A 23,961-nucleotide genomic window follows, 5' to 3' on the forward strand; every position below is an offset into this window, starting at 1 on the left:
GCCTGTAATCCCAGCACTTTGGGAGGCCGAGGCGGGTGGATCACTTGAGGTCAGGAGTTCGAAACCAGCCTGGCTAACATGGTGAAACCCTGTCTCTACTAAAAATACAAAAATTAGCCGGGCGTGGTGGTGTGTGCCTATAGTCCCAGCTACTCAAGAGGCTGAGGCATGAGAATCTGTTGAACCCAGGAGGCAAAGGTTGCAGTAAGCCAAGATCACACCACTGCACTCCAGCCTGGGCGACAGAGCAAGACCCTGTCTAAAAAAAAAAAAATAAAATAAAGCATAACATTTAAAACAATAAGGCTAATTAGTTTAAGATTATAGTGGTACATATATGCTTTCAGCATATCCTTTTGGGACATTCGATTTAGTATTGAGATAATATATGCTAAACTATTAATATGCTAAATAATTCAATGGAAAATTAATCCAGAATTTATGAACTTTTTTTTTTTTTTTTAAGAGTCCCAGTCTATCACCCAGGCTGGAGTGCCGTGGTGTGATCATAGCTCACTACCACCTTGAACTCTTGGGCTCAAGGGATCCTCTCATCTCGGTCTCCCGAGCTCCCGAGTAGCTGGAACTACAGGCACACACCACTGTGCATGGCTAATTTTTTTTTTTTTTTAAGAAACAGGGTCTCGTGGCCAGGCGAAGTGGCTCATGCCTATAATCCCAGCACTTTGGGAGGCTGAGGTGGGCAGATCACCTGAGGTCGGGAGTTGGAGACCAGCCTGACCAACATGGAGAAACCCCATCTCTACTAAAAATACAAAATTAGCCGCATGTGGTGGCACATGCCTGTAATCCCAGCTACTTGGGAGGCTGAGGCAGGAGAATCGCTTGAACCTGGAAGGCAGAGGTTGTGGTGAGCTGAGAACACACCATTGGACTCCAGCCTGGGCAACAAGAGCAGAACCCTGTCTCAAAAAAAAAAAGAAAAAAGAAAAAGAAAAGAAACAGGCTCTTGCTTTGTTGGCTAGACTGGTCTTGAACTCCCGACCTCAAGCTGTCCTCTGACCTCAGCCTCCTAAAGTGTTGGGATTACAGGTGTGAGCCATGGCACCTGGCCTATGAACAGAAATTTTAATACCTAAATAATCTACTGCCTAGTAAAACTTGAGTAGTCTACTTTGTTTTCTGGGGTTCCCATAACCTGCATTATAGTCTCACAGTTCATGTGTTAACTGGAATCTTAAGTCACTTTGCTAGATGTAATGGAAATCAGAGCAGCACTGAGTATCCTATGGAGAATATAAAATGTTGAGACTGCTGTGGCGAAGATCTCGTATTTGTACTCTTTGCTTAATGGCAGCTAAATTATCTTAGAGTCTGAAACGTGGTAACTGAAGTTATGTGTTTAAAAGAGAGCTGTTTGCATATAATTTTTTTATTATCATAAAGAAATAGAGCCCATAGAGCTCTGTTTGGGTACCTTTCTAAGTTTTTCAGCTAGTTTGTACTGAGCTGAAAGGTATTCAGTACCTGCTAAACTTGGTTTCAGCTCTATATTCCCTTTGTGATGCATGGTTGGGGCAATTTCTAATTGTCTGATATAAGCATAATTGTTGTTAGGAAGCATTCAAAATGGGTCCTGGAAGGTAACAAAAGGAGGAGCTACTTTGAATTGCCTGTTTTACCTTGTGTGTTTATAAACGAGTTTCCACCATGTTTGTTTCTATATGAAACGGTTTATAACTTTAGAATTTTTTATGGTCCTTTTTGAACTTAATTTGTCACTTGGTTCTGTTTCTTTGTAGTTAGAAAATGAGCAGTTTTGTATAATTTTAAAATATACTGTTTAGTGCTTTAGAATAGGCAGATATGGACCTCTTTTTTTAAACTCAGACTTCTTTCTTTTTTTTTTTGAGACAGAGTCTTGTTTTATCACCAGGCTGGAGCGCAGTGGCGCAATCTCAGCTCACTGCAACCTCTGCCTCCTGGGTTCAGGTGATTCTTCTGCCTCAGCCTCTTGGGTAGCTGGGACTACAGGCATGCACCACCACGCCCAGCTAATTTTTTTGTATTTTTAGTAGAGACGGAGTTTCACCGTGTTGGCCAGGATGGTCTCGATCTCTCGACCTCGTGATCTGCCCGCCTCAGCCTCCCAGAGTGCTGGGATTACAGGAGTGAGCCACTGCGCCTGGCCAACTCAGACTTTTTTCAGTCATGCATATCTGCATTCTTTTTTCTTATTAGATTACATTATAATTTTTTGATTTATTAAAAGCAATCTGTGATTATTGTAGAGACTTTGAAAAATACTAAAAGTACAAAGAAGAAAATAGAATCACCTAGGATACCATTATCCAGAGATAACCATTATTAACATTTTGATGTTAATTCCCTTATCTTTTCTATGCTTATTATTTTGTTTGCTTTTTTGTAGATTTACAATTATGGTGCGTGTACAATTTTATATTCTGTTTTTTTCCCATTTAACATACAGCATTTTCTCATATTTTTAGTTTTCAAAATGTTATTCTTTTATAACTTAAAGATAGTTTATTATAAGGCAATACCTTAATTTATATTTATCCATTCTTATTTAAATTTCTGTTCTTTTTTGGTCATAAAGATGACTGTGGTTAAACGCTCAATGCAAAAATGGTCCACATGTCTGGTTTTATCCTTAGAATAGAGAGACTGAAAGAAGAATGAAATGTTCAAAGGATATAAAACATTTTAAGACATTTAATATAAATATTGCCAAATTGACTTCCAGAAAGATCGTCTAAATATGTACTCCCAAAAGTACTATATAAAAGTGCCAGGCCATCAGAGAAATGCAAATCAAAACCACAATGAGATACCATCTCACACCAGTTAGAATGGCAATCATTAAAAAGTTAGGAAACAACAGGTGCTGGAGAGGATGTGGAGAAATAGGAACACTTTTACACTGTTGGTGGGACTGTAAACTAGTTCAACCATTGTGGAAGTCAGTGTGGCGATTCCTCAGGGATCTAGAACTAGAAATACCATTTGACCCAGCCATCCCATTACTGGGTATATATCCAAAGGATTATAAATCATGCTGCTATAAAGACACATGCACACGTATGTTTATAGCGGCACTATTCACAATAGCAAAGACTTGGAACCAACCTAAATGTCCATCAACGATAGACTGGATTAAGAAAATGTGGCACATATACACCATGGAATACTATGCAGCCATAAAAATGATGAGTTCATGTCCTTTGTAGGGACATGGATGAAACTGGAAACCATCATTCTCAGCAAACTATCGCAAAGACAAAAAACCAAACACTGCATGTTCTCACTCATAGGTGGGAATTGAACAATGAGAACACATGAACACAGGAAGGGGAACATCACACACCGGGGACTGTTGTGGGGTGGGGGTAGGGGGGAGGGATAGCATTAGGAGATATACCTAATGTAAATGACAAGTTAATGGGTGCAGCACACCAACATGGCACATGTATACATATGTAACAAACCTGCACATTGTGCACATGTACCCTAAAACTTAAAGTATAATAATATTAAAGTTTAAAAAAAAAGTGCCAGGCCAGGCACAGTGGCTCATGTCTGTAATCCCAGCACTTTGGGAGACCGAGGCGGGTGGATCACCTAAGGTCTGGAGTTGGAGACCAGCCTGACCAACACGGAGAAACCCCATCTCTACTAAAAATACAAAATTAGCCAGGCGTGGTGGCACATGCCTGTAATCTCAGCTACTTGGGAGGCTGAGGTAGGAGAATCGCTTGAATCCAGGAGGCGGAGGTTGCGGTGAGCCGAGATCATGCCATTGCACTCGCTCTAACCTGGGCAACAAAAGCGAAACTCCGTCTCAAAAAAAAAAAAAGTGCCCTTTCTGCTGCGTACTCTATTGGCATTCTCTTGTACTTGAATATATATATATATATCTTAATAGCTCAGGTGAGGTTTTGTTTTCAAGGTTTGATTAGGGGTTAACTTGACAAACTACTCCCTTCTTTCCATTTTTAGCACTGTAACCAAAAACTACAGAGCTTCATGTTATTTGGGTGACAAAAGCATAGACTTGGTTGGCTGTGGTCATATAAAGTGCCTTAGGCACAACATAGTCATAAATATGGATTTAAAATATGTGTAGCCTTAAATACATAAATACCTGCAGAGCAAATATTTTGTGGATCCAGCAGCTTTCTGCAGAAACCTGAAGTTAAGTGCAAACTTAATATAGACTTTAAATATTTATTAAATATTAAATCAGTGAATATTTATTGAATATCTACTGTGTTGTGAGAAGAAAGGCTTCCTGAAGTTTTAATGTAGATCTCTATATTCTACCCCATACCCCTTTTGATTACAGATAATGCAGCCATCCCCTTTCTAGTCAGAAAACTAAAATAACCCTCACCCAGTCACTAACACATCACCATTTCATTTTCCTTTAATAGCACTTATCTGCTGTTAATCTAAAATTATTTTGCTTACTTGCTTATTACTTGTTTCTTCCTTTTAGAATGTAAATAAGCTCTATGAGGGCAGAAATCATGTCTGTCTCATTTACTCTTGAATTACTTGGGCATATGGCACTGTGCTTAGGCACTGAGTAAAATATTTGGTGAATTAATGAATTTTAAAACTCACTAAATGTGTATAATCCAAAAAGCAAATTACGGTTATTAATTTCAAACTTCTTCCTTCTTAAATCTTTTTTTTTTTTTTTTTTTTTTTGAGGCAGAGTTTCACTCTTGTTGCCCAGGCTGGATTGCAATGGCGCAATCTCGGCTCACTGCAAACTCTGCCTCCTGGGTTCAAGCAATTCTCCTGCCTCAGCCTCCCAAGTAGCTGGGATTACAGGCATGCGCCACCATGCCTGGCTAATGTTTGTATTTTTAGTAGAGACAGGGTTTCACCATGTTGGTCAGGCTGGTCTCAAACTCCTGACCTCGGGTGATCTGCCCGCCTCCGCCTCCCAAAGTGCTGGGATTACGGGCATGAACCACCGTGCCTGGCTCCTTATTAAATCTTTTACTAAGACTGTTAACTCCTCTTTTTTATAATCTGGAGTTGCTAGCAAAATAATTTGATAAATGACCATATACATAGCGTCTAAATGATATGTATACTGATCAACCTCTGACTAATTGAACTTGTAAATTAAGCCATCATTCTTAATGATGATGATTTCTTTCATGACAGATGAGTAAAATATTATTTTTGTGTAAAGGCCTATTGTCTTTTTGTTTTTATATCCACTTTGCCTAGCACTTGGTAGTTCCTTATTAGTGGTTTCTGAATGAATGAATGAATGAATGATAGCTAATCTTAACATCTTCTAGATTTTTATGACTCTTTGATACTTACAGTGCAATATCCTTCTAATTTTTTTGTACCTAGCAGTATCTGCTTTTTGTCATTAGGAACCTGATAACAGGCCCCTGGATGTGTTTGTATGTGGCTTTTATTCCTTGCTTAGAGTTGGGCCATCTTATTAACATCAGTTGGTTACTAGAGAAAAGATCACATCACACCATATCTGCATTCTTTTTTCTTATTAAATTATATTGTAATGGTAATACCACACGAGGTTTAGAGAATTTACTTTGTAGTCCTCAGTGACAGACTCCATGCTTAGTCTATTAAAATATATAGATATAGACATATATCTAGATATACATAAATAATCTGTTTTCTTACACAGTGACCATTTTAGGATCTACTTCTGTCTCTAACAAAACTAACAGATTTTATGAAATTATCTCAGTTATTAAAAATCATTCTCTAAATCTTGGGTTTTCTTCAGTTCTCTCCCAGCATTTACGTAACTTTCTCTTTTGAATAAGTATTAAGTTTTTTTAATCATTTAAAAAATTCTGGTGACTGAGTACCTGAGCCTTTTCTGTAGATGTTGGCCTCTAGGACAGCTTTTTTATGCATCTTTGTCTTCCCTGTTCTAAGATCTTTGCTGAAAGCATCCCACTTCTCCTTGTCAGTGTTTCTTAATGTGTGTATCCCTCTTCTGTCATTTATTGTTTAGTTCTATAAAATGCTTATGTTTCATCCTGAAGAATAGGTTGGGAAGGAGATGACACACTGAGTGCCATGCCCAGACACATGATCTGCTTGTCAAGCAGTATAGTTATAAATGAGCTGTGAGTTAAATTCTAGTGAGTGGCAGCATTGTTTTTCAAGATTTCACTTTATGTCTCAGTCTGTTTACACTACAGAAATGTGTTGCTTTTTGTTTTTGAGATGGCATCAGTGAGACCTCACTGATAATTAAAGATTTGTTTTAAGTGTTAGATAGAAATCAGCAAAATGACATTCTTTATATGTAGCAATTGATGCAGCATACCAGGAGTGAAGGAGAAATTTTTTTTAAAAAGATGTTAGCTGGGTTTTTTTTTTAATGGGGAGACAGATCATTCTTATTTTTGTTAAATACTTAAATTTTAAAAATCACTTTAGAGTGAAAAAAATTTTAAACAAGAATAATGGAAATGACAAGAGGCAAGAGATTGAGGGAAAGATTTAAGAATAATTGTGGGTGTTTAAGAAGAGAGGCTTCTCCCTCTCATTGTGATCTCCCTTTGGTGAAAATGGTAAAACAAAGGCCAGCAAATTTAGAAGGAAGCAGGAAATCATAGTTAGTGGCTGTCAGTTGAATATTTAAGAGCAATGAAAACACTTCTGTTAGATTTTAATGCTTTTTTCCCCCCAAATTTTTTTGTTTTTGCTTTTTTTTCTTTCAGAAAGTCATGATTTTTCATCTCTATTTTCTAGTAAGTGTGCCACTAAATAAAATTTGGAAGCCATATAGTGTGATGTGATTGTGCAAAGGCAAGTTACATTTTGAATTTTGTGGTTTGAGGGAAGCCATTCCAGAATGTATTTCACCACTTCCTATGCCAATACTGTCCCACTTCTCAGCAAGAACTCTTTCCCTCCTCTAAATAGGTAGAAAAATGAGAAAATTTAGCATCAAATAACAGAATCAAGATAAAAGTAAGGAATCCTGCCTGATCCTTGTGTTGTGTCTACTCTAGCCCTTGTAGTTTACTTCCTGGTTGAAAATATATTAGAGGACCTTGTCGAAATAAAATTTTCATTTTGTGATTATATTAGGAAAGCAGATTCTAGGACATGTAGTGAAATTATCTCTAGCACAGGAGTTAGGAATTTTTCCAGAGATGAATTGCTTTCCAGACATGCTCTAAGTTTTCAGCCTTAATGGTCCTGGTCATTGCATTTATTTACTTTTGTTTACTCGTATTTATTTTTTGTACCATGTTGTAGTTCCCGAAAGTGCTAAAAAAAATTATGTATTTAAAACAAACCAACCAACCAGAAAACCCCCCTCATCCTGGGGCTGTGTGAAGAAGAATGAAGCTCTCATTTCCCAGTACCCAATCATCAGCTTGAGCTGGCCTCTCCTAGGAACAGAATTTATTGAAGCAATTTATCCTGGCTAAATGTGATATAAATCTATGTACATGTATGTACGTATAGGCTCTGTTCCATTACAGTAGTGCTGTAGCATCATTTTCCTTCCTAGTTAGACCATGTTTCTATCACACTGAAAGATGACCAAGAAACCCCTTCTATTTTATGGGGCACCCCACAATTTTAAACACCGAGTAGTTGTGGAATTACTGATTAGATAACCAGAAATACTGGTTTCTAACCCCAGAGTGAGTCCTAAGAGAGTAGGAGAGATGTTACCTAGCTACCCTCTGAGTTTTAAGCATGGTTTTCCGATTACCAGATTCAGTCTAGCACGTTAACATTTTATTTCAACGTGAGCCTGACAGATTGTCCTGACATTTCAGTTTATTTCCAAGATAAAAATTTGAAATTTGGTTACAGTTCTGAAGTCACTTGCAGGCATATTCAAATTGTAGTTCCTCTCTCATCTTCCCTCGTTCGTATTCTTTTGTATACCTTTCTCTTTCATGGAAGGATGTTTGAAAATATCCTTTAGGAGTTTATAAGACTATTTTTACCCCCCACTCCATTTTTCTCTTCCACCTTCCAAAATACGGTTTATCTTTTAGGAATTGTTTTTTTACTATGATTTGCATTTCTAATCTTTATCCATCTCCACTTCTATTTTAATTCCTAGTTGGAATATGAGAAGTTTCTGCCACACATTCAGATTGGAATTATTGTTCTTCAACAAAGAATTTCAATAAACACTTTGAGAGTTTAGCTTCAATAATTTATAAAACAGTATAAACCCTGTTAAAGTCTTCAGAGAAATAGAAAGGATAGATGGTGATGCCTTTTAGTGCCATTTCTTTCATCCCCTGCAGCAGCACACATCTGTTGGCTGCAACAGAGCAGCCCAAGAACACTGGCCGAAAGCAGCACAAACAGCCGGAACATATTCACCCAGTAAGCCCCCAAAGAGTCGACATTTGTTTTATTGCTGCTTTTAAAAACCTAGCCGTAAATAGAATCAGAAGGGGGAAGGGCATCGATACTTCTCCATTTGCCACAGACGATTGGTGGGGGGAGGAGGAGGCTCCCGGTTTTTATTTTTATTTTTTTATTAATGAAAGCCATTTCCCATGTAGCCCAATAGGATGGGTGCTTTGTTTTCTTTGGCAATAATATGGGATAAACAGCCCTTGCCAACAGTCTCGTAGTTTATACACCAGGGAGCCAGATTATGGCCCTGTAAAATGGAGCACCCCTCCTATAATCCCTTAATTAATTAAATGACAAATTTTGGTCTTCTCTAGTTCAGAAATATGGCTTCCGCATCGAGCGTTCAGTGAATTTATTGACATAAGGAACTGCACTAGTTGTAATTCAACAGATTGGAGAAGTGTGTTATATACTGTAGTAGAGGGAAAATCTAGCAAAGGTTTGAAATTCCTTGACTATTTAGATCTCAATCTTTCTAATTAAAAGTTTCAGTTGAGACACAGTAGATCATATGCCACCTGTCTAATGGGTCTCCCCAAAGTAGCCTGTGTTTACAACTTTGATAGATGGCATTCGTGGAACACCTGTTTCTAGGGTTGATATTTTTGAAGCACTTTTTTTTTTTTGCTCCAGCATATTTAACATAACTTTTTCCCTCACCTCCCCCTCCTCAGCTCCGCTCTGCTATATGAAATATGGGAGACGACAGACCGTTTGTGTGCAATGCCCCGGGCTGTGGACAGGTACGTTTACAATATACTTTATTGTGAATGTCTCGTTGTGAATCAAAGTGGCTGTTTTATCACTAAGGCAAAGAGTTTAAAGCCGGTATTTTACGTGATCACTGGAGGTAATCAGATCAGAGGATTTGCAGTGTGTAAATCCAAGTTATGAGGAAGTGTAGGCACTCTACCGTAATGAAATCTGCCTTGCTGTCTTCCATATTGTTATTCTACTGGTGTTTGTTTCCCACCATACAGTATGGAAAAATACATGTTGCTGTCTCCTCCTTTCTAAAGCTGTCCATCTAAATACAAAGCAAGTTTAGAAATGTTTTCTTTTCATGCCGGGTGCGGTGGCTCACACCTGTGATCCCAGCACTTTGGGAGGCCGAGATGGGCAGATCACCTGAGGTCAGGAGTTGGAGACCAGCCTGGCCAAAACCCCGTCTCTACTAAAAATACAAAATTAGCTGGGTGTGGTGGCACATAACCTGTAATCCCAGCTACTCAGGAGGCTGAGGCAGGAGAATGGCTTGAGCCCGAGAGGTGGAGGTTCCAGTGAGCCGAAATTGTGCGACTGCACTCCAGCCTGGGTGACAAGAGCGAAACTCCGTCTCAAAAAAAAAAAAAGAAAGAAAGAAATGTTTTCTCTTCAACCTGCATGGATATAAAAGTCTGCTTAACATATTTGGAGAGGCAGCTGATAATGTACCCACTCATTGTGAACCTCAATTTGCCAGAATCTATTTGGTTTTTTTAAATAAGGAAAAAAAAAATTTCTTTTGACTGTTGATCCAGAAAATCATTGTTAGCAGCTACAGCAGATACCTATCTAGGAAAGACGAATCCAATAGAGAACTTGAGATCTCACAGCATTATATAAACATTTTCTCTGTCTAATGCCATAAATGCATTGTTCTGTATGTCAGCTGTCACGTAATTATATTCATATGTGTATATTGTATGTCATTTTTCATCATATGCTTTTTTAATAAAGTAATTTTGTTGAAATCGCCTTTTTTTTCATTTTGCATCTTCTTAACTCTTCTTCCTAGACCTTCCTCTATTGCCATGTTCCACAAAGGATGAAGAAAGGAATACGAAGGAAGTTTTATTTGCCTTGATTAATTTGTTTTATAGAACTCAAAGGGTTGAGTTTCTGTTCACTTAGGAATATGTCATGTGACTGTCCACTGACACTTACTGGTGGTGTGTGAGATTACACACTAGTTATATTAAACATTGTAAATATCTGGACAAAAAGAAGAGTTAAATTTCAGAGATTCCTATGAATTTGAGAGGTAGATAAAATGGGGGTGGTGACAAGGAATGAACAGAAGGAAGATTCCAAATTCCAGTAAATGCTAAAATTTTGACAAAAGACCAACAAAGGCATCATATTCTGCAGTATTTGCCATCCTAGGGTGTATTTCCTTTCATGTCAAAGTTTTAAACTTTATTATTTACTACATGTTTCCCCGTGTGATTTCATATATATATATAGAATATATATATATATCTCCATTTATGTATGGATGTATATAAATATTTGCAGTAAAAGCCAGTTGGGAAAATAGAATACATTTGTTTCACTTTTCAGACAGCTTTATTGAAATACATTTCTAAAAATGATCTCTCCTAGCCTGGTATGGCTCACGCCTGTAATCCCAGCACTTTCGGAGTCCAAGGCAGGGTGATTGCTTGAGCTCAGGAGTTTGAGACCAGCCTGGACAATATAGCGAGACCCTGTCTTTACAAAAAAAAAAAAAAAAAATTAAAAATTAGCCAGGCATGGTGGCACATGCCTGTAGTCCCAGCTACTTGGGAGGCTGATGCAGGAGGATCACTTGAGAGTCCAGGAGTTCGAGGCTACAGTGGGCCATGATCATGCCACTGCACTCTAGCCTGGGCAACAGAGCGAGACACTGTCTCAAAATAAATAAATTTAAAAATGATCTCTCCAAATTTTTACATGGAATTAGATAATACTATTTACTATGATGCTTATGACTGATACCTTATACCTTTTTCACTTCTTGCTTTTAGTTGAAAAATAGGCATTTTTGGTGAAAAGATTTATTTTTCTAATACTTACCATTATTTTTCTTCACTTATTGTTTAAACTACTCCTGAACTCTTCATATATGTTATATGCTTAAAACAACCCAGACAAGGACTTCGCAAAGAAGTAAAAATAGATGATAAAAATAAGGAATATATCAGAAAAGCATCTCTTAAGCTCTCTGAGGAAGAAAGATATAAATAACACCTTTTCAGGCTGTCTCATCAGAAAAGAGTAGTATCCACTGAAATTTGTGAAATGTCACAGATTTGTGAAATTTGTTTTTGTTTTGCTGTGTTTTGGACTGGAGGTAGGAAAATAGTAGGGACTTTGACTTTGGTTCCTTCTCTTAAGGTTGTGTTCCATTTACCATAAGCCATTTCCTTCCCCTACTTCTCTCTCCTGTTTCTGAATTATTTGTTGGTATTTTGGTTATTAGGATTCATTATAACCTCCGGCTTAGGTTCTAAAAGCTTTTTTCCCCTCAGTAGGAAGGTGAGTGTGGAACATTGCTACCTCTTTCTTTTGGATTCAAGATACTTATTTCATAGAAAAAGGATACAAAGGTACAACTTAAGGTTTTGAAGGTAGCATGATTCATCCCTTTACCCCCTTTGCATGTCAAAACTTTATGGTCAGGTGAGATTATAGTTCTTTAGTTATATTTAGTTTCTTCCAAGTTTCTCCCACTATCTGGTAACAAATAACTCTAGATTGGGATCTCTACAAGATTTACTGTGATTGCTTTATGTTGTATGAAATAGTGAAAATCTGGCAGATAAGATAAATTTGGTAAAGTGAACTACCCTTGGCCTGTCATCCAACTTCCTTAATATCCCTTGAGAATGGTTTCATTCTGGAGCCACCTTGAGCCTTTCAAACTGTTTGTAATCCATTTGTCATTGATTCAAGTTCTTTCTTCCAGAAATGGTAGAATAATAAAAAGGCTATGTAAATCCCAGGATGGGTAATAAGGACCATGATAATTTTTGTAAGACGTGGTTTAGAACCTGCTACCATAGAAGTCTCAAAAAGCAGTGGCTTCTACTGGGTAGAGAAAGTAGGAATGAAAACAATTATAACTCAGGATACTTTTTTTTTTTTTTTTTTTTTTTGAGACAGAGTTCCACTCTGTCGCCCAGGCTGGAGTGCCGTGGCGCTATATCAGCTCACTGCAAGCTCCGCCTCCTGGGTTCACGCCATTCTCCTGTCTCAGCCTCCCGAGTAGCTGGGACTACAGGCACCCGCCACCACACCCAGCTAATTTTTTGTATTTTTAGTAGAGACAGGGTTTCACCGTGTTAGCCAGGATGGTCTCAGTCTCCTGACCTCGTGGTCCTCCCGTCTGAGCCTCCCAAAGTGCTAGGATTACAGGCGTGAGCCACCGTGCCTGGCCACTATTTCTTAAAAAACAAACAAAACTATAGGAACCTTGCATTATGTCAATATCTGCTCCTTGCCCAGACTTTACCCTATGCATTCCTAAACTCAGAAATTGTCCTGTGCCTTAATATTAAGGGAAGGTGAAAGGAAAATTCACCTAAAATAGACTAGTGGATTATGCTCTCCACTATATAATCAAAACCACTAGGCTTTCAATGGATACGTAAACATGTTTTGGTTGCTAGGTCTTTAATGGCTGTTATTTTTGGATTCTGTTCATGATCCACTTCCCACCAGTAAGTCTGATGTGACACAGCTGAGTTCTAAATATGCTGCATGTGCTTTAAAAAAAACGCTGCTGAAGGTTGTGCTGTCTGCATTCTTAGTGGAAAAGACAGGTGATAGGGTTTTTTAGCCGTGTTATTCCTATTCTCCTGTTGAGATTTTTTTGTTTCTCTTGAGGCCTCATCAACCTCATGAAGAGGAACTCAGGGAAAGCAATATCCCTGCTAATACCTCTCTGTGGAATGTGGTAGCAGGAGTAGTTAATAGAGCTGCCTCCTGAGAATGGGGTTAGTGTTGTTAAGGCAACAGTGCCCCAGATACCCTCTTGGCAGAGGACTGGTTGAATTTGAGTTGTATGGGTTTTTGAAATGTTTATAAGATAGCATCTATTTAAAGACATTGTGACTATAAAACAGCTTTGTGTTGTTAAAATAATAGAAATATAGTTTGGTACTGAATCTATTAATAGGAAGTCTTATAAGTTTTTTATACTTTTGGAGGACGCTTTTACTTGAATATGGATTATAAAATTGTTCCATTGTATGTGGAAGCGGGAATAAATACTATGTCTCTGTCAGTAATCTTGAATTTTAGATGTTATTTCATATAAACGCAGTTAGATAACTTACCTTTTGGATGCTTTTTGCCCAGTTTTTTATTACTGGGATCAACAAATTCCATATTCCTATGCCTCCCTCTCAGGCACATGACACAGGTTTCCAGTATAAATTATGCAGATTTAAGTAGTCTTTCTGGTTACCATAATCAAGTGTTTGAACAGAAGCTGGTCATATCAGCTTATCAGAATGTCAATTTCCTTAAAAACAGGAACGCATTTCCTCTGAGGAGATACTACTCATGGAGAGTTAGTATCATCTTGTTCTTAGCCAGTGAGAAAGGTTTCTGTCATAACTATTTTGTATCACCTCTGTCCTTTTTTTGTTTTGTTTTGTTTTGTTTTTGTGAGATGGAGTTTCGCTCTTATCGCCCAGGCTGGAGTGCAGTGGCGCGATCTCGGCTCACTGCAACCTCTACCTCCTGGGTTCAAGTGATTCTCCTGCCTCAGCCTCCCAAGTAGCTGGGATTACAGGCGCCCACTGCCACTCCCGGCTAATTTTTTTGTATTTTTAGTAGAGACAGGTTTCGCCATGTTGATCAGGCTGGTCTCGAACTCCTGACTGGAGGTGATCTGCCCCTCTTGGTCTTCCAAAGTGCTGGGATTTCAGGCGTGAGCCACCACACCCAGCCCACCTCTGTCCTTTTAAGGAAAAAATCCTTCGATTATTTCTCTGTCCAGTGTGACCCTGAGGGGCTATTACTCTTTTTTTGCCTGAAGAGATCTACTGTCAGATCTTCTTTTCTCCCAGAGGACATTTAGGTACAGGTTGAAATTCTCTTCATATCTTTCTAACTGAGATACGAAACATATAACTAACTCATAGACCTCTGGGGCCTGCTTTTCCTTTCTAAGGCCAAGAATAGTGATGGAGCCCTAGTTGTGATGGGATTGAGGGCAGCTTCTTGTACCTCCTTATCTTGTCATATAATAGGAATAATGTTTATGGTGTTGTAGTCCTGGCTTCACTTGGCATTTAACCAACCTCCAAAGCTGTTTATTGCTTCGTATCCTCTGCCTCCATGAACATTATCCCTTAAATCTCTATTGCTCTGTAATATATGAGGCAACAAATAGCTCCTATGATTGGCTAAATTCTGGCATGCTGCAAAGGTATATGTTTTATTGCCTATATAACACAAATCTATAGAGATTATTCCTGTTATCCCAGCCCTCCCATTAAATGGGCCATACTGGTACTGTGGGACTCTGGATCTTTAATTCTGTCCCTTTGGCAAGTTGCCCTATTATCTGGCATAAGCACAAAAGAAAAGCAGGAAAGAATGAGTTGGTGGTGATTACTAATTTTTATGTTAGGGAAGCATCTTGAATTGGAGAATTACAAGGGGAAGCAATGGCTCTGGTAGGTAAATGCCATTTGTGGTAGTATATGCTATGTTTACATGTTTCGACAGGTGAAGGCAATTTCAGGCAAACAAATAAGCCTTTTTTCCCCACCCTCTGCCAAGAGTTTTTTAAAATTCTAATTTTTATTAAATAATTCATATTTCATTCAATAATTCATCTAGTTCCCATCTGGTAAGAGTGCCTGCATGCTGTCAGGCAGCTGGAAATACACGGCATTATACACAAATTAAGCCAAATGCTAACCTTATTTTTTGTATTATGTTGACTTTGCAATAACTTTCAGTTCACTCTCTGGATGGCTGCAGTAACCTGTGGTGGAAGTAGACTGCTCTTACGTATCATATAGACAAAACTGGGACTGGGATTTTTTTTTCTTTTTTTTTTTTTTTTTTGAGATGGAGTCTCGCTCTGTCACCCAAGCTGGAGTGCAGTGGTGTGATCTCGGCTCACTGCAACCTCTGCCTCCCAGGTTCAAGCGATTCTTCTGCCTCAGTCTCCCCAGTAGCTGGGACTATAAGCGCCCACCACCATACCTGGCTAATTTTTGTATTTTTTAGTAGAAATGGGGTGTCGCCATGTTGGCCAGGCTGGTCTTGAACTGCTGACCTCAGGTGATCCGCCTGCCTCAGCCTCCCAAAGTGCTGAGATTACAGGCGTAAGACACCGCACTTGGCCTGGGACTGGAATTTTTTAAATGTAGACATGCTAAGAGCAGGAATTAAACTCAAGTTTCTTAATGTCAGATCTGATACTCTTGACACTTGCCCTTAGAAACATGTAGTTGGTTATTTTTGTTTTTCATGTTATATTTAAACAAATATATGTATGTTACTAGAGCACAGTAGATTAAAAGCATCCTTGCTCCGGTCTGCCCCTCCCAAAAAAGGCTGTATGAATCTAATTGGTACTACACCCAGGAAATTAAGGTGACATTTTTCAGTTATTCCCTCTTGTTTTCCTTAGATATAACTTAATATTTGAAACGGGAGCCCAGAAACTGTTCTCAGAGCATTCCTGTTAGAAAAAAAATAAAATCCTGTCTTTGCATCTCAGCTCTTCCTAAGTTAAAAGGCCTCTTTCCTACTCCCTTCTTTTGCAAACTGCTGAGTTTACAAAGTGCCTTCTGAATCTTAGAGCCTGTCTTTCATTTATCCTTCCTTTGCCACTCTGGCAAAACTACATATAGCATATAGCTAGGTTGTTGACTTACAAGATATTGTCATTATATAGAATTCTTCATTCTTTTATCAAATAGTCTTCCAGCGAATGCAGCAGATTAAAAAGCAGCCAGCGTACTCCCTCTCTCTGGTTAGCGTATTTCTTTAATGCAGATTGACTTGCTCAGCAGTCGCATTCTGTCTGAAGCCCTTGTTAGGGCCTCTCTGTATGTGGATTCATAACACATCTGTGTGTACATCTACAGTGCTGTATAAATAATAATAAGTAATCACCAGATGGCCTATAACTGCTCCTTTGGACCCGCTGGGTCTCTTGAAGCTGTTAGTAAAGTCTTCTGGCGTTTTACTGGGGAAAACTTGTCATAGATTTATTTCTAAAAAAATTCACACTCACAACTGGATGTTTAGGACTAGATATTGCTGTCTGTGTTGTAAATATTTAACAGGCTTTGTACAATGACAAGTAAAAGCGCCATTACTAACCACATACAGTGGCTGTGGAGCTCTTCCCTCCTGGCCATTTAGAAAGGAAAAGAAATGCCAATAAATTGTACATTATGAATAAGGTACAAGAGATACTCTCTGGAAGATTTTTCTGAAGAGAAAAAGAATTTCAACATTCTGCTCAAAGAGTTGTGACTGGGCAAACTTAAGCTTTTTAACTATGTGCCAGTGACTTAAACACAGTGCCACCTTTATTTTTTTTTTTTAGAGATAGGGTCTTGTTCTGTCACCCAGGCTGGAGTACAGTGGTGCAATCATAACTCACTGAAGCCTGCAACTCCTGGGCTCAGGCAGTCCTCCTGAGTAGCTGGGACTACAGGTGCACACCACCATGCTTGGCTAATTTTATGTTTTCATTTTTAGAGACAGGGTCTTGCTGTGCTGCCCAGGCTGGTCTTGAACTCCTAGCCTAAAGCAGTCCTCTCACCCGAGGCTCCCAAGGATTACAGTCATTAGCAACTGCACCGGCACAAAGTCTTTTAAAGTGGACTTTGTAATATTTTAAGAAAAGCCCCATGCTCTGGAGTTCAGTCATACTGAGATTTTAATCCTAATAGAGTCTTTATAACCAAATGATAAACCTTTCTGAAAGAGTTACAGTGCTAGTCGACATTTGGTTAAATGTCAGGCCTTTGGTTATGTCTAAAAACTTAACACATATAGTGTTTGCCAATATTATTTATAAAGCAAAATATCTTTATTTTTGTCCTCTTTCCATTAATTTTTGTGAAAAGGTTATGTATTTAGTTTGGGGAAAAATGTTATTCTGATTTTCTGCTTATAATTTTCTGTGCTGTTTTGCTATTACTAATCACTTTGCTTCAGTACCTATTGTACTAGTGTACTTAGTACAATAATACATGTTTTTTAAAATCACAATAGAACTCATCACCCCTAAATTTGAGGGGTTTTTTTCTTTGTTTGCTAATCCGAAGATAACAACACATGTTTTAAACAGAAATTGGGTATCTTAACTGTCAAGCCTAGTTTTCTTTTGTCTGTTGGGGGTTGAATCTGTTTAACCACAGAGAGCTTGTCCTTTAAATCATAGCACGTGGATGTTACTTTTGAGGTAGAATGTGTAGAATGGTTTTCTGTTTCAAAATCTCATCTCGAAGAATTGACATACAAATTGTGAAGAAGAAATAGTTTTAATAGTTTATTGTAGGGAGATGTTGCTTTTTAAAGTTTTGTCTCAAAATTATCATGTTAAGGATAGGATTTCAAGAAGGAAAGCATCATGGAGAAAAGATAGAAGCTTTGAGGTTTATCTCTTTGTAACAGTGCCTTTGTGTTTTTACTTCGAAATTTCTTTGTGCAGTGAAATATGCTACCTTTGTATTTGTGCTTTGGTAAGAATGTGGACTGTTTGCAATTGTCATGTGAAAGTACAAAGAGAATGAGAATGAATTTTGTGAAATTAGCTCATTCCCAGTCTGGCACACCATGTGCCCTGTGTGACTGCTGATTCTGCTGGCAGATTGAAGTGCCGAACCAACTTCTGCTCTAACTGCTAAAATTGCCAGCCATCATTCCAAGCTTTTAAATCTTGTTGTTCACATCAGTGATGTCAGATTTTGAGCAAACATAGCTCTGTCTTTAAATCCCAGTGGAATTTGCAATTCCCTGGATTGAAAGGAAAGAGTTGTTCCTTTTTGCCTTTGAAAAACTTGAGTGGCTGTGCGGGGAAAGTCAGCAGAATAAATCTGCAGCCTTGCTGTGTCCTTTGAGTCATTGTAGAAAGCTGAGTGCTCTGTTCGACATTCAGCAGATTGGCTGTCAGAGTTGCACCGCTGCTTATCAAAGACATGGTCTCTCAAAGAGCCATTTATGTTATTCCAGAGAGAATCATCCTGTGGCAAAAGGAACACCTCCTTTCTCCTCCCAAGGGTCAGATCTTCTTTTGATACTGGGCAATTATCCCTTGCTTTTCCTGAAAAATAGCTCAATCCACTATAAAGATTGGCACCAGCACAGGTTGCTGATTTGGTTACAATGACAAGCTCTGATTCCTTAGCCACAGGGAGAGGCATCAGGGTGATACTCGTAAGTATGCCAGAGGCTTAATGGTGGTGATTTTTCTGCTGAGAAACTCAGTGTCCCTTTTAAGTGTCTTGGCTTCTGTTCTCTTTCTGTGAGGGAAATAAATTTGTTTTAGTTGTTTGCACACTAGTCACTATAAAATGCCACTATGAGGTTGTCTTTCCTTCCTTCACTTCCTCAAGCTTCTTTCCTGTCTTTAGTTATTGTCCTTTAGTTACTGTTTGAGATCAAGCCCTACAGTCTAATTTTTTACATTTTTATGTCCTTTTTATACAGCTTATCTTGGCTCTTATTAGCCGTGGTACCGGTGGGGATTATTCACCAGTGTTTCCTCTATTTAAAAAAATTAATAGACTTTATTTTTTAGAGCAGCGGTAAGCGTATAGAAAAATTGAGTGCAGAGTAGAGTTCCCGTATACCTCCTCACTCCACCCCTACTCACAATTTCCTTTATTGTTAACATCTTGCATCAGTGTGCTATATTTGTTACAATTGTTGAACCAAACATTAATACATTATTATTAACTAAAGGCCATAATTTTCATTAGTGTTCACTGCCTATACATTCTGTGGGGTTTCACAAATGTATAATAATATGTATCTACTATAACAATACCATATGGAATAGTCTCACTGCCATAAAAATCTCCACCTATTCATCCCACCCTCCTGAACCCCCGGTAACCACTGGTCTTTGTACTGTCTCTGTAGTTTCACTTTTTCTAGAATGTCATGTAGTAGGAATCATATAGCCCTCTGATTTTTTAAAGTTGTGAGTAGATAAACATGTGATTGGAAATTGTTGGAAAAAACGGGGAGAGGAAATTAGACGTGGGAGGCTTCACAGCTCCAAGTTCTATCTAAAACTCCAAGCGTTTATCCAGGGATATTTAGGTGGCCCAGCCTTTCTTCTTCTCTGCTGGGAGTCTCTCTGATGTTATAGGAATTAGCTTGCCTAGTGACAGTTTTATTGGTTCTAGGTGTTAGGAGCAAGGACAAGATGAACACTGAATGGGCTGTATCTGAGGAATCAAGGTATTAGGGTTGAGCAAAAGCAAGAGGAAGTAGAGCATTTGATCTCTTTCCCTTTGATTAGGTTGAGGACAATAAAGTCTCATTCTCTCCCTTCTTCCCATGGGCAGCCTTATATATGATTGAAGAACATTAGTGCAAAGATTCCTCATCCAGAAATAAACTCTTGTACTTCTATACTAATTAAAGATTCATGTAAATTACTAAGTTCTTGGAAAACTATGGAGAACTCTGTGGGGGCTGTCATTCACACTTTAGTATGAATTGGTTTAATGACGACTGTGATATTGGCTACATAAAGAAATGGACGTTTTTATTTGGGGTTAGGGGATCACAGATGTGGACTGGCTTAGGTAGAATGGTCCCTGAGCAAAGCAGATATTGAAGTTTATGAGGATGTGCCAGATAAGCAGATTTACTTTTGCATTTTATTTTGGGCTATCTCAGCTTCTTTTACTAGAAGCTCATGCCTATAATCCCAGCACCTTGGGAGGCCAAGGCAGGAGGATTGCTTGAAGCCAGGGGTTCGAGATCAGCCTGGGCAATAAAGCGAGACCCTGACTCTACCAAAAAATAAAAATAAAAATAAAAAAAGAAACTACTTGAGAAGTGTAAGTGTTAAGAATAGCCCAGATAAACACTGGAACCAACTTAATTTAGAAAGAAAGAACCATTTCTTCCTTTCCCTACTCTGGAAAATTTAGATTGATAAAATATGGGGGAAGGAGAAACACTGATTTCTGTAGTTCTAGGACTCATGGTTCCTGTCTGCTTAGAATTCTAGCTCGTTGGTACGGAGTAGGATCTTCTTTCATAGAGATATTGTCTCTTTACCCTCTCGATTTGACTAAATATGAGAATCTCCCAGTCTTGGCTCAGTACTACTTTCCTAACTTGTCAGATTGAACTGACTCTGTGGTAAAGTGAACACTAGCCTAGGGAAAGTTCTTAGCATGGTGGTCAGGGTTAACATCAATTAGTGCATATTAACAGGTCATGTATGCGTACATGCATATACAATTTAGAGGAAATGTGTTTATATAAGGTATAGGAAAATGATCTTTCCATCCAGAAAGCATACAGGGAAGGGAGAGAATAAAATACAATGAAAATTGTTTGATTTCATTGATAACACAGCAGCAACAGCAGCAATAATTATAGCTCACTGAGCTTTTATCATGTACTCTGCCAAAGTACTTTACAGGGATATTTTATTTAATCCTAGCAACCTCTGAGGGAGAATTACCAGTGAGAAAACTAAGGCTCAGAGAACTGACTTGTACAGGGTTACTCAGTATTTTGTGATGGAGTTGTAACATAAACCCAGATGGTTAGACTCCATACCAGCTCTCTTAACCACTCTGCTAAATTGCTTCCTTATTATTTTCCATACGCACATCAGTATCCACATCTAGCCTAGAAAAAAATGAGTAAGTAGTGTTTTTTTGGTAAATGGTCCAAATCAGTCAGCTAAGTCTTTTGTATAGTTTATTACTGATCTATATATCTAGCTGCCATACCAGAGAGAGCTAAATCTGTAGCTGAGCTCTGCCTGAGCAATAAACAAAGCAAACAAAAAAAAAAAAGGTGTAAATGCTTGTGAAACTGAAGAAATCTTTCTGCAACTGCCTCAGCCCTAGTCTACAATGTTTTTTATCTGCCTGGTAATGATGCTGAAATGTGTCTACTCTCTGAGGTAAACCACCATCATTTTGCAGCAAGGACATGATTCTAAAGACGAAAGAAAATTAATTTTTGGCCAACCAGAAACGTAGACAGAACAAGAAAACTGGGACCTAAAATCAAGGCTTCAGCATCCTCTACTAATAGGCCCAGAGAAGCATTGTGGGTGTCATCTTTGTGCATTCTAGGCTAGGTTACTTCCTGATCCATATTTTCTTCTTTCTCGCCTTAGTTTTATGCCCATAAGCTCCCACATACAAAGGATGCGTATCTTGCTTTGACTAGTGCCATGTAGTAATTGGGGCTTTTGTTCTGGTGGCTGCCATACTTATTGGTAAGAGGAAATATGACTAAGGTGGAATTAGGGTATGATTAGAACAACACTATAATGAGATGTATAATCTGCTCAGTGATTGCTAACTTGCTTATTCTCTGACATTTTTGGCATATGGCTACATAGAGGATCTCGCCTGTTGAATAATACAATTCTCCACTCAGGTCTCACATCCTGTCCTTCTTTGACTTCATAGCACCTCTACACATCTGCTTTTTCCTTTTCTCTTAGAAACTGTGTTGTGTTAATGCAATGGAGATTTCATTTATCATCGCAAGTGAAAATATATGGCTATGTAGATTCATGGAAATATTTACATGAAATAATTTAAGTGATAAAAATATGTAGAAGTGGCCGGGCGCAGTGGCTCATGCCTGAAATCCCAGCACTTTGGGAGGCTGAGGCCAGCGGATCACCTGAGGTCAGGAGTTCGAGATCATCCTGGCCAACATGGTGAAACCCTGTCTCTACTAAAACTACAAAAATTAGCTGGGGGTGGTGGCAGGTGCCTATAATTCCAGCTACTAAGGAGGAGGCTTAGGCAGGAGAATCACTTGAACCTGGGAGGCAGAGGTTGCAGTGAGCTTAGATCATGCCATTGCACTCCAGCCTGGGTGACAGAGCAAGACTTCGTGTCAAAAAGAAAAAAAAAATACATATATATATATATATATATATATATATATATATATGCAGAAGTATACATAGAGGATCAAAAGAGACCAGAGAATCTAATAGTTGATATTTACAGTAAAGGGATTCTTTGTATATGTTGTCTGAATGTCTGTATCTTTCACTGGAAAGTTGCTTAAAACATACATTTTCCCATTTTCCTTTTTTTCTTTTTGATCGCTCTATCACTCAGGCTGGAGTGCAGTGGAGTGCAGTGGTGCGATCTCAGCTCACTCACTGCAACCTCTGCCTCCCACGTTCAGGCGATTGTCGTGCCTCAGCCTCCCAAATAGCTGAGACTACAGGTGTGAACCAGCTAGTTTTAGTATTTTTTTGGTAGAGATGGGGTTTCACCATATTGGCCAAGCTGGTCTCGAACACCTGACCTCAAGTGATCCAAGTGATCCGCCCATCTCAGCCTCTCAAAGGGCTGGGATTACAGGCGTGCGTCACGTTTTCCTTCTTTTTTTTTTTTTTTTTTTTTTTTTTGATGCGGAGTTTCGCTCTGTTGCCCAGGCTGGACTGTAGTGGCACAAACTCGGCTAACGGCAGCCTCCACTTCCCAGGTTCAAGTGATTCTCCTGCCTCAGCCTCCCAAGTAGCTGGGACTACAGATGTGCACCACCAAGCCCAGCTAATTTTTGTATTTTCAGTAGAGATGGGGTTTCACCATGTTGGCCAGGCTGGTCTCAAACTCTTGACCTCAAGTGATCCGCCCTCCTCAGCCTCCCAAAGTGTTGGGATTAGAGGCGTGAGCCACTGCGCCCAGCACATTTTCCTTCTTGATTCTGATGATTCATTGTAAAACTGTGAACCATGTGAAATTAACTGTGCATTCAGCTGCAGGAAATGCCTGACTAGAGTCTTGTCTTTTCCACCTCTTACCACGAAGTCAAGTTCTTGGCTTCAGAACTGAGACTGCCTCACTGGGTAAGGTTGTAACTGACCAAAATGATCACTCGTGGTATCCAAAGATCTCATTTGTTTATTTTGCTGGGTGCCTCTGATAGACCAGTTAGTTGTGTGTGAGCGTGCACGTGTGTGCGTGTGTGTGTGTATTTGTGTGTGTGTGAGAGTGATGACAGGAGTTCCTATAAAAAAGTAAATGCAAAGAAAAAGTGGTTCAGGGCAGCAGCCTGTAGAACTGAGCTAAAAGCTTGGCTCCTGAGAAGTTATCAGAGAGACGGTGACAGTTTAATAGGATGGATGAAGACTACATTTTAATGCTAAGCTTTGATTACCTCCATTTTATGTCTCTGTTCTCAAGCTCACTGACAATAACAAATCTTACATTGGCATAGTTATTTGAATCAAGTGAAAAGAGGTGTTCAGATAGTTTTAAAGATCTCAGTTGTACATACCTGGAGTTTGTATAATACTAGAATGGGTAAATAGTATTATAGACATCTGTCACTTCAGTGAACATTTTTTTTTAACATGGTGGCAATCTATGCTCATTAATTTTTTAAATTATGTTCATAACTTCAGACATTTGTCATTTTACTTCAGTTTCAGGTATTTTTTAGGACTAACAGGGAGACTGTAGTCTCCTTAGGTTGTATGTATTGTGAGGGAACAATAAAAGTAGTCTAAAAATTTCAGGGGTCTAGATGTCTGTGTATATTTTATAAAATATCATATTATATTCAACACTTTAGCTTTCCCTCTTCAGTCTTTCCTGTTCT

The 23,961-nt window shown here is 38.7% G+C and overlaps 1 protein-coding gene across 14 annotated transcripts in view; it reads left to right on the forward strand.

Annotated features, from left to right (window-relative positions):
• Positions 1 to 23,961, forward strand: part of LOC101153190 (cyclic AMP-dependent transcription factor ATF-7) — a 121,635-nt gene that overhangs the window by 15,374 nt on the left and 82,300 nt on the right. For 11 of the 14 annotated variants that reach the window (XM_055357088.1, XM_055357089.1, XM_055357090.2 and 8 more), the window contains one exon: positions 9,069 to 9,137. In XM_055357088.1, the coding sequence (XP_055213063.1) occupies positions 9,090 to 9,137 (48 nt within the window). In that variant the 5' untranslated portion in view covers positions 9,069 to 9,089. Of the gene's footprint in view, positions 1 to 8,086; positions 8,359 to 9,068; positions 9,138 to 23,961 lie in introns of those variants that run through there. The other 3 variants (XM_055357084.2, XM_063693952.1, XM_063693953.1) reach the window with 2 other exon arrangements.

Source organism: Gorilla gorilla, chromosome 10 (genome assembly GCF_029281585.2).
Source record: "Gorilla gorilla gorilla isolate KB3781 chromosome 10, NHGRI_mGorGor1-v2.1_pri, whole genome shotgun sequence".
Taxonomy (NCBI): Eukaryota; Metazoa; Chordata; class Mammalia; order Primates; family Hominidae; genus Gorilla; species Gorilla gorilla.